The sequence below is a fragment of the Chanodichthys erythropterus genome, chromosome 5 (assembly GCF_024489055.1).
Source record: "Chanodichthys erythropterus isolate Z2021 chromosome 5, ASM2448905v1, whole genome shotgun sequence".
Taxonomy (NCBI): domain Eukaryota; kingdom Metazoa; phylum Chordata; class Actinopteri; order Cypriniformes; family Xenocyprididae; genus Chanodichthys; species Chanodichthys erythropterus.
Window position 1 is genome coordinate 31,091,737 of NC_090225.1, and position 10,697 is coordinate 31,102,433.

At 39.3% G+C, this 10,697-nt stretch overlaps 1 protein-coding gene across 1 annotated transcript; it reads left to right on the top strand.

Moving 5' to 3' along the window:
* The first annotated feature begins 977 nt into the window (after window positions 1–977).
* LOC137020213 (glutathione S-transferase A2-like) lies at window positions 978–4,807 on the top strand. The gene is made up of 6 exons (XM_067385470.1): window positions 978–1,129; window positions 1,343–1,394; window positions 1,482–1,614; window positions 1,723–1,864; window positions 1,962–2,087; window positions 4,159–4,807. The coding sequence occupies exons 1-6, from the start codon at window positions 1,043–1,045 to the stop codon at window positions 4,288–4,290; spliced, it is 672 nt and encodes a 223-aa protein (XP_067241571.1). The 5' UTR covers window positions 978–1,042; the 3' UTR covers window positions 4,291–4,807.
* The last annotated feature ends 5,890 nt before the right edge of the window (window positions 4,808–10,697 follow it).

A 10,697-nucleotide genomic window follows, 5' to 3' on the forward strand; every position in this document is an offset into this window, starting at 1 on the left:
TTCGTTTTGGCTTAACATTTATATATTATTTTTGTCATAACTAAAATAGCTATGTAGCTGTAATTATGATCTTTAATGTTTGATCTTTACATATTCCCTCAATCTTTTAACCAAAGGGTTATTAACATTAGCCTATATTCAGCAAGGCATTAGGCCATATAAAATAAATAAATAAAGAGAGATGAGCTATTGTTCGTTTTTCAAAAGTTCTTACACTACGTATTTATTGTGATTTATTCTATTTATTCAAAATAGAATAAAATAAAAACTTCTTTTTTTTTTTAATCTGCTCTTTTCATCCGCTCCTATGTGTGGGTAGTGCAGTTTCACTATGCATTACAACAGTCTGTGTGCTGATTAACATTTCTGAAATAAATATTCTGTGAAATACGCGTTAGGCAGAAGAAAGCCGATTTATGACATCTACTGATATAGCGGCAGAGGACTGTTATTTTGTAGAACGAACTGAAGACGACGTCACTGGCTCAGATTTGATTGACCAATCGGCTGAAAGGGGCGTGTAATGACCGCCCACATGTGGAAAACGAGTTTTGAAGTCGTGTTTCCGTTTTCTATCCGTGACCCGAAAAATCGAAAATCGAGTCAAAATCTCGTTTTTCCGTTTTTTTTTAACAAACGAAAAAACGGGAAACGACCGTTTTCTCGTTTCTGCGTATTTCGTTTCAAATTGGAAAACAAACTATCAAAACGTACACGGACCGAGCATTTTTACGTTGTTTTTCATTCATTCGATCAGCAGAATTGTCTTGAAAGCTTGAGCTGTAGAAAACTGATCCAGGAAATGGTGTAATTATGTGTTACTTACACCTAAAAAAATGAGGTTACTGATATCAGCATTTGTGTAAATGTGCGTTTTCATAGGACGGTGGGCTTTTTTGTTTGTGCCCTTTGCCTCGATCACGCCCATTTAACACCACCCACGAATTACGCAATAGTCAACATAAACCCCTGCATAGTTCACACACCATAGACTGTCTGCTGCACAGCGAAGAGTTTTGAAGTGTCGCTTTATTTTGTGAAAATGTCTGGGAAAGTTGTGTTGCATTACTTCAATGGAAGAGGGAAAATGGAGTCGATCCGATGGCTTTTGGCCGCAGCTGGAGTCGAGGTTTGTTGCTTAATGTCTAGAAAATGTTCCACGTCTATATGCGAAAAAAAAAAAAGTGGAAAGAGATTTACACTTTACATACATGTACATTTTCCTAAGGATGTGTAAAAAAAAAAATAATAATAAATAAAAAAATGTTTGTATGCATATGACAAACTATTAATCAGATCAACACGTTTTTTCGCATTGACTTTTTTGGTGTTGTGTTCACAGTTTGAGGAGGTGTTTTTGACCAAAAGGGAGCATTATGATAAACTGCTGAATGGTATGTTGACTATTCATTAAATTCCTCATCAATCACCTCCTCTTGTTTTCTGAATCTATATATTAATGTGATTCCTGTTTACTGTAGATGGAGCCCTGATGTTTCAGCAGGTGCCTTTGGTTGAAATAGATGGGATGCAGCTTGTGCAGACAAAGGCTATCTTGAATTACATCGCTGGAAAATACAACCTCTATGGAAAAGACATTAAAGAACGGGCTTTGTAAGTATCAACTTTTAATGCAAGTTGTTTTTTAATCAATTATTTTAAACAAGATTCTTTGTTTTTCCACCACACCTAAGCAATTATCACTGTGTTTTTGTCCTGAAGGATTGACATGTATACAGAGGGTATCCTCGATCTAATGGATCTTATCATGTTGTTGGTTATTGCACCACCTGAAGACAAGCAGAAACGGCTCAGTGATATAGAGCAAAAGGCAAAAGAGCGCTTCATGCCTGTGTTTGAAAAGGTACTGATAGCTCTGACTTTTCATTCCTCCCATTTTGAAGCATGATTCTCCATATTGGATAAATGAAATCATGCAATTTCTGATATGACTTTTTTAGGGTCTTGCAAACTCTGATTTCCTGGTGGGAAACCAGTTGAGCCGTGCTGACGTTCACCTTCTGGAAGCCACTCTGATGCTGCAGGAGTTATTCCCTACAATACTGTCAACCTTTCCCAAAATCCAGGTGCTGTTCCACACTTTCCCACACAGACCATCAACCCCAAAACTGGACTTAAATTGCTTAATACTTTACAATTTTTGGTCACAGTTAAGAAGTCAACAGTGTCATTATTGATGTAATCACAGAAATTAATTACAGCTGTAAATATAGCTGTGAGCAGCAATGGGCTATATGCACAGTTACTTCCCAGTTGTTGTTAAGCCAGCTCAGCCATTTCCAGTGAAATGTCAGCTGTTCATTCATCGACACAAAACCATCAATGGTTGAGTTTTTAATGCTGTGTTCATATTTTAATGCAGTTATCACATTTACCTAATTTGCCAATAAACCAGTTTTATTGATTGCAATAAAGACGAAGCTATTGGGACTGTTTAAAAACACTGTCTGTAATTAGAGACACACACGCATTTTCTTCAAATGTTATTTTTAATGCGATGACCACAAACATTACTTGAATCCTTCTGAGATTGTCCCCATTGTAAAACTTTAGGAAATTCAACATTTGATAGAAAACACTTATGTAAAAGTAAAAAATACAATAATTACCACTTTAACCAGCAGGTGGCGGCAAAGTAGCATTTATTTGCGCATATATCAGCCATTTCCTGTAATTGTTTTTCACTTCGTTTTTGACTAAATATTAAACATTATAAAATAACTAGGTTTAAAAATACATTTTGTTAATGCGAAATATGAAATACTCAAATTTATAGAAATGTATATATATGAGAGCATAAAAAAATGACCCATGGGCGACTTTTATTGGGCATTAACATTAATGAGCTATGGTTCCGTATTTCCTACGCTGGTTTTGTCTTGATCAAACTAACAGAATTATCGAATTATCAAACATTTTTTTAAGCGCTAAATCACAGTTGCACAAACCATAAACTGAAACCTAGCATGTTTGGTATCATTGGACTCGGCAAGGATTCAAGTGTCTAAGGACATGACTCCCGTGAAAATAAGTCGACCACACCCAAAATTATAAGCATTTAAAATTTTTATTTTACTACTAGGTGGCACTGGCTCGAAACTTCTCCGGGTCCTTCAGGGCATCGTGCCGATGACCCATACTGATTTTCATTCCGTTAACCTTAAATCGTTCAATCACTACACAGATTGAGCCCATACACATGTATACCAAGTTTGGTGAAAATATCGCATTCCATTCAAGAGTTATAGCCATTTTAGTAAAAGTGTCCCTTCCCATTTCAAACGTTTAGGTGCCCCTTAGCGACTGAGAATCAAAATTTCTACACTTTTTTTTTTAATAATCATTGATATTCAGAGTCCAGAGAATATTTCTGCATTTCTCCACTGGGTTTGATTGGGTGAAAAACCTAGGACTAGTTTGTAAAAGTAGGTATTGGACATAATCATGAATATTTAATGAACTATTTGATTGACAGCAGTGGTTCACTATGAGGAGATCTATCAAATGATATGCATATTGTGTGGAGGTGTGAAACACCAAATGGCGCCATCTAGTAGACGATTTCTTTCAAAATCCTTACAGACCTCTGGGCCCATGTGCTGAACATGCCCACCGAGTTTTGTTCCGATCGGCCTCCATTAACCTTGTCTAATTGGTGCTCAAGATTCTTTGGCCAATGGTGGCCATATTTTTCGATACACACCAATGTCCTCAGAGACAGTAATGGCTTCTTGGATCAAGACACTGCATGCCAATTTTCACATCAATCAGACTAACGGTCACATAGTTATAGTGTTATAGTGCCACCAAGTGTCCAATCGGCACAGTTGTTTTTACTGTGACCAAAGATTGAGAACACTTCTGCAAAGGTTTGGTTCCAATTGGGCAAAAAAGTTGCCAGTCTCTAGGCCTTACAGTTTGGTCTGCATGACCAGTTTTACGGCGGAAGAAAAATAATAAATTTATCATGGAAATAAACAATCTGGTTCATTTTAGTGAAGCAGTGTGTTTCCTGACCAATTCAGTCCATGAATCAAACCCGATAATTCTTTTGATTAGCCTAATCTTTTTTTTTTTTTTCTCTCTTTTTTAGCAATTTGATTATGAGTTTTATATAACCTTCCATTTGTTTCTCAGGCGTTTCAGGAAAGAATGAAGGCCTTACCAAGAATCAGCAAGTTCCTTCAGCCCGGCAGTGCAAGAAAATCTCCGCCTGATGAGAATTTGATGAAAACCGTGAAGGAAGTGTTGAGCCACCTCTTTAAGTAGAAGAACCACAGAAAACCAATTCTTCAAAACATTTAGATGATGTTAATCACTAATTAATTTACAAGTGTCCTTATTAAAACTAAAATGGACAGATATATTTGGAATGTACAAGATAGTTTGGAGAAAGTGACAATATTGTGATATGAAGATTGCAGCTATTCAGTGCTTGTTGTCAGGAAGTGTGTGTGTGTGTGTGTGTGTGTGTGTCTGTCTGTCCACAAGCTCTTACAAGATCAAAAGTTGCAAAACCATCAGGAGGTTCTGAAATAAAAACACAGATTGACCATCAGAATAAACTCTCAGACAGATAATCATCATCATGCCACATCTGCACCTGTCAATCTAATTTAACATAGAATCATGGTCAAAATCAGAACTTAAAACTAACTTTTTGCCACACCTGCCCATGGCCAATGACTTTACCATTTAAAATTTACCAGCCATGAAACTGGTACTAATAAAGTAATCAAATGTAAAATAACACTGCACAGTATTCACTGTATAAATTAAACAGTTTAATCCTTATTAAAGTTACAAAGTTATTCAAACAAAATGAGTGAATGATTTTTCTTTGCCTTTTGTTGTTTGATTAATATTAAGGACACAGATGGCAGCAGGTTTTTTAGGCTGCTGTCACTTTAAGAACTAATGCACGGATCCAATATACACATATATTTTCTTTCTCAGCTGTTTATGCTCACTTAAGACATAACTGAATATGTTTATGAAGATACTCACCAATACGGGCATTTTTTTAAGTTCAAGAAGACGTGAAAGAGCTCAATTCAGTATTTGCGTGCTGTCTGAGATGTGGATGAGACGTTTAGCCGGCCCTGGCCCACTTAGAAGAAGTTGTGGTTCGGTTGGGCTCGAGCGCGGTTCGCATGCAGTGTGAGCGCAAACCATGCCTGAAAACTGAAAGGCTACTACTTTTGTGCGTGAAACTGTCATCATTACTACGGCAAACATCTCTATTACTACTCTTATAGTACGCTGATAGTACTTCTCTGATACTATCGATTCATGTAATTAATTCGAATGAGTTTGAGTTTATAATGGGTCGGATTCTCACCTTATTGATGAACAGAAATTGTAGTTTGCGAGTAAAGCTGCAAATTCCTCCATTAATGACAGCTGCTGTAATAATCCTTTGATACGTGAAAATCGCTGCACGGCATAAATGATAAATATATTAGGCAGTATCTGTGCATTACTTCCTGTATTCTTCCATTCAAAGAGTTGCAGCATATATGATGTAAGCATGCTCTGGCCTGGAATGTTAAGTGCCGTGTGAGTGAAGGCCAGCGGGGGAGTTGGGACGGGGGACAATCGCGCTCAGGATCGGTTCAAGGCAACTGTGCCTAGTGTGAGTACACCCTAATACATGTTGGCCACAATTAATGGCACCCTTTTATTCAATACCTTTTGCAACCTCCTTTTGCCAAGATAAAAGTGCTGAGTATCCTCCTATAATGCCTGATGAGTTTGGAGATCAGAGACCATTCCTCCATACAGAATCTCTCCAAATCCTTCAGATTCCCAGGTCTATGTTGGTGCGTCTCCTCTTCCGTTTTCTTTAGGGTTCAGGTCAGGGACTGGGTTGGTAATAGCAGAAGATTAATTTTGTGCTCAGTGACCCGTTTTTGTGTTGATTTTGATGTTTGAATTGGATCATTGTCCTGATGGAAGATCCAACCATGCCCCATTATAAGATTTCTTGCCCCAGTGACGGTCAGGTTTTTATTTATTTATTTATTTATTTTTATCTGATAGAATCCATGATGCTATGTATCTGAACATGATGTCCAGGACCTCTGGCAGAAAAATAGGCCCATAATTTCAAAGATCCAGCAGTATATTTAACCGTACATATGGTGTACTTTTTATCCCTGTGTGCACCAAACCCATCTGGTGGGTTTGCTGCGAAGAAGCTCTTTTTTTAGTTTCATCTGACCACAAAACCCAGTCCCGTTTGAAGTTTTTTTTTTTCTCTCCATGTTTTTTCATTGTTTGTTGTACAACGTGGATACAATACTCTGTGAATTAATATTTACGTCCAGCGACACACCATTCACCTCTTCATCACTGCCTGTCAAGTCCCATGGTCCCAGCAGCGCCTTGCTGTGGTTCAGCAGAGGATTGCAGTGGATTATACTCCAATGCTCCAGAACCAGTAGAGCAACATATGCAAGTGGAACAAGAAACGAGATTTCAAACAGAAACAAGATTATTTTTCTTTCCCCTTTGGCAGATAATTGTGCTCATTTTAATCAAAAACTTACTTCATTTTGATTTTTTTTTCCAGAAAACAAGAAAAAATATTTTATGTCACTTTATATGTCTTTAACTACTATGATCTTACATCAAAAAAGTAATTATGTACCTACTGTGTTGATGTAACGTGGTCCACTGGGGCAAGTTTTGTGAGAACCCAAATGCAGTTTATTTAATCCAAGACATGAACAAAATACAAAATAAACAAAGACTTGACTAAGCATAACTTGACTTGAACTTACTTGACATGACATAAACTAACACTCACAAAACAGCAGGTTACAAAAACATCAAAGCTAGACAAGAAAACAATTAAACATGAGGGCTATTTAAACAGAGAGACTAATGACAGAACAAGGAAGACCTGTGAACAATCAAGACAATGACCCAATCACAAAACAGAAAACCAAATCAACCAATGACAACATGACACATTCACAAGGGGAGCACAGGGCAAGATAAAAAGGCTTGTTCGACTTGATGCAGTGCCGCACAGACCAATCGGCGGCTGACTTGAAACAGTGCATGCCGTTAAGAAATTTTGTCCGACTTGAGACAGTGCCGATGCCATGTGACTGTGACGTATGGTTTCAAAGTGCCATGAGAGCGATTCGAGATCAGCCACCTGAGTCAGCCAGTGCAGTTTCTCAAGATGAGCTGCACGAGAGATGAGCGCTGTGCTGTTTCATGATTGGCCAGATTCACCACATGACAATGATCACATGTGTTTCGTGTTTATTGCCATGCCTTCAGTTCCACCAATGCTCTAGAATCTGTATTTTTATAACAGTTAAAAATCTTTTCATGTAGTCGCAATGTTGCATTGTGTCATGTTTCTCAAAATAAAACTGATAAAAAACTTAGACCCCACTACACTGGTATTTAAATAATATATGCATATGTTGAACTTTATTCTTGTAAAAACAGATGCTGTAAGCAGTACATAAAGTATTGATTGAAAATGTCTCCGAAACATCTGTGTATTAGTCAAACATTGCATTTATTTCACTTCAGCTGTGATAAAGTATGCAAATGCAGTGCGAGAATCTCTATGAGAAGCAGAAAATGTCCGACTTCACATCTCCATTTCCAGCTCCTCCCCACCTGGACATGGCTACTCTCGTGTCGCAGTTATTTTTTAACATGCAGAAATTTCGGACGCGAATTGTGGACTCAGTGTGCAAAGACCTTTAGTCTTGGCAGGCCTGATGTGAAGAAATGTCAGGAAGAGCTGTAAACAGTCTCTGCCATGGCAGGCATGACATAAGCAGGCTCAGGCATGACAGGCCTGACATGAGGAGACTCAGGGCTTGGCTGGCATGACGTGAAAAGTCTCTGGCTTGGCAGACATGACGTGAAGAAACTCAGGTTTGGCAGGCATGACGTGAAAAGTCTCTGGCTTGGCAGACATGACGTGAAGAAACTCAGGTTTGGCAGGCATGACGTTAACAGGCTCAAGCCCTGGGTATACTTCGGCCGTCCGCATTTGTGCACCGTAATTTTCGTAATGCGGAGGGCTTACGGCCGGCCCCACACCCTGGCTGCGTGCAGCCCAAATTTCGAGACCGCGCAGACAGTCCGTCTGCAACAGCGCATGCGCAAGCAGTATAGAAGAGTCCACTAGGTGGCAATACGCACAGTATTGAGCACAGTGTTCAGCCGTCAAAGAAGAGTGTGAAAAGACCGGTTTAAAAACAACACGCTTGAAAAAAACAGAAAAACACGACAATGGAAGGCGAACTTGACCAGCGTTTGTGTGAAGAAATTAGAAAGTAACCACATTTGTACAATTCATGTTTGAAAGCGTACAAAGACGTGTTTAGGGCGGCAAATTCATAGAGGAAGATAAGTAAAAATATTGGAAAGGATGTACTACTTTTCTTCTCCGTTCATGCCCAGTGAATATCCCGTTGATGACACGACTAGTGCTGCCCTCCCATGTCTGGTAGAGCATAGAAAAATGCTGTACTGCGCATGTGATGAACGCGGTCATCCGCGCACATCCGTTGTGAAGTATACTTTGAACGTTTCGCGGACGCGACTGCGCGCTCGACGTGTCCGGGCGTGGAAAGTGAAGTGTACCTGGGGCTTCAGGCTTAGCAGGTATGATGTGAACGTTCACTTTCTTGGTAGGCATGACGTGAACAGGCTCTGGTTTGGCAGGCCTGACCTGGACAGGCCTTGGCATGGTAGGCGTGTCGTGAATAACTCCAGACATGACAGTAGGAGCATGGAGATTCTCTGATGTGGCAGACGTGATAAGACTTTGGCATGACAGACATGATGGTTGAGGGCTTTGGTTTGGTAGAGACTGGGGAATTGCAGGATTTCTCTTCCACTTTCCCCACAGTAAAAGAGGATCCACTTAACAACAAGGCATGGTCAATATATTCCTCCAGGGACCAGTGTATTTTCCCCCAGTAAGCCGTAAAGAAACAGGTTCATTCAAACCCACATGAAAAATGTCCTTGAGGGCTATATCATTAAAGCCCACTAGATCACAAAGTCCACAAAAAGTCCTCCACATAATCCTTGATAGCCGTGTGCCTTGATGGAGACACAAAAGACAAGAAACTGCTGGGTTCATATTCTAGGTCAAACTTTCTGAAACATGGTCCACTGGGGCATGCGTAGTGAGAAAGTGCAGTTTATTTAATCCAAGACGTGAACAAAATGCAAACTAAACAAAGACTTGACTAAAAATTACTTGACATGACATGACATAAACTAACACTCACGAAACAGCAGGTTACACAAACATCAAAGCTAGACAAGAGAACAATGAAATAAAAGTGCTATTTAAACAGACAGACTGATGACAAAACAAGGAACACCCATGAACAATCAAGACAATGACCCAATCACAAAACAGAACTAAGAAACCACATGACTAAATCAACTAATGACAGCAGGACACATTCACAAGGCAGGACCTAAAACTAACTTTTTGTCACACCTGCCAATGACCGGCGACTTAAGAAAATTTACCGGCCATAAACATTTTTTTTTTTTTTTTACCAGTTGTAAAACTGGTACAGAAATTAAATAAAGTAATAAAATGTAAAATAATACTGCATAGTCTTTACTGTATCAATTAAACAGTTTAAAGGGGGACTCAGTAGTATTTCAAAAACACTGTTTAGAAGTTGTTGGGCCAATACCAACAACAAACATGTAAGCAATCAGCATTAGGGAGCGTATGACAGTCGATGAGACAGAACGAGCAAGAGGGAGATTTGAAAATAAGAAAAAAAACTGCAGAATGAGAAATGGGACACAATAAAAAAGAGCTCAAAAGAATATCACTGGAATGAAGGTTTATGACTGGGCAAGCGCTTTAGGACCGTGTTTATTTTAGAAAAGCTTTCCAGCGCTGGAGAGAGCTAAGAGGGAAGGCCTGAAAACAGATGTGGAGGCTGCTTTGATTCCGCTTCTCACAGTGAGTAACACTGGGTTTTGATTGTCTGGAGCTGCTGTGCTGTTTGCGACTAACAACAAAGACTTTGTTTTTAGTCTTGTGTACTGTACGCTCATTTTTTGTGCTTCCTTGTCGTTCGTCTATCAACTGCACTTTATTTTTCGTGAAGCATCTTGTCAGCTGTGATAAACGCCACACTTATCATGTTTCCTGTTGCACAGCTGTCGATGGTTAGCCTAATGGGGGCGTGACCATGGAAGGCTTCAAGGCATGGGGACTGCATGATATGAACCCGTTGTACCGCCTTTTGATTGCATGGCCTGTTGTCATTGTCATCCTCAGACTGTCGGCTTGGTGTGTTCCTGCCTGATGAGGCACAATGAATCACTGACACGAGATGACACAGTTTAGTCAAGCCTTCAATGGTGACCACATACACAACAACTCTGCCCAGGTCTGCAGGTTCACGTTCAACATTGTGATCCACGTCACACTCCACATACTGCCGCTGGGCGATATAACAAAATATGTTATATTTTGGATCAGGTGGTATAAATTATATAAATGATACACTGTTTTAACTATAGCCTATTTTATTTAATTTATCCAGCAGTGAAATATTTTATCCGCAGAACTACATGAAATTACTATCATTGCAAAGGAGATTTATTTTCTATAGGCCGGTAGTAGACTATATTTTCTGCATGTCATGCAG

Bases quoted from the DNA above. Each gene is read 5' to 3' on its own strand.
- LOC137020213 (XM_067385470.1), top strand. From the start codon at position 1,043: ATGTCTGGGAAAGTTGTGTTGCATTACTTCAATGGAAGAGGGAAAATG. The intron at 1,130-1,342 runs GTTTGTTGCTTA...TTGTGTTCACAG, and splicing joins TGGCCGCAGCTGGAGTCGAG to TTTGAGGAGGTGTTTTTGAC. The intron at 2,088-4,158 runs GTGCTGTTCCAC...TTTGTTTCTCAG, and splicing joins CAACCTTTCCCAAAATCCAG to GCGTTTCAGGAAAGAATGAA.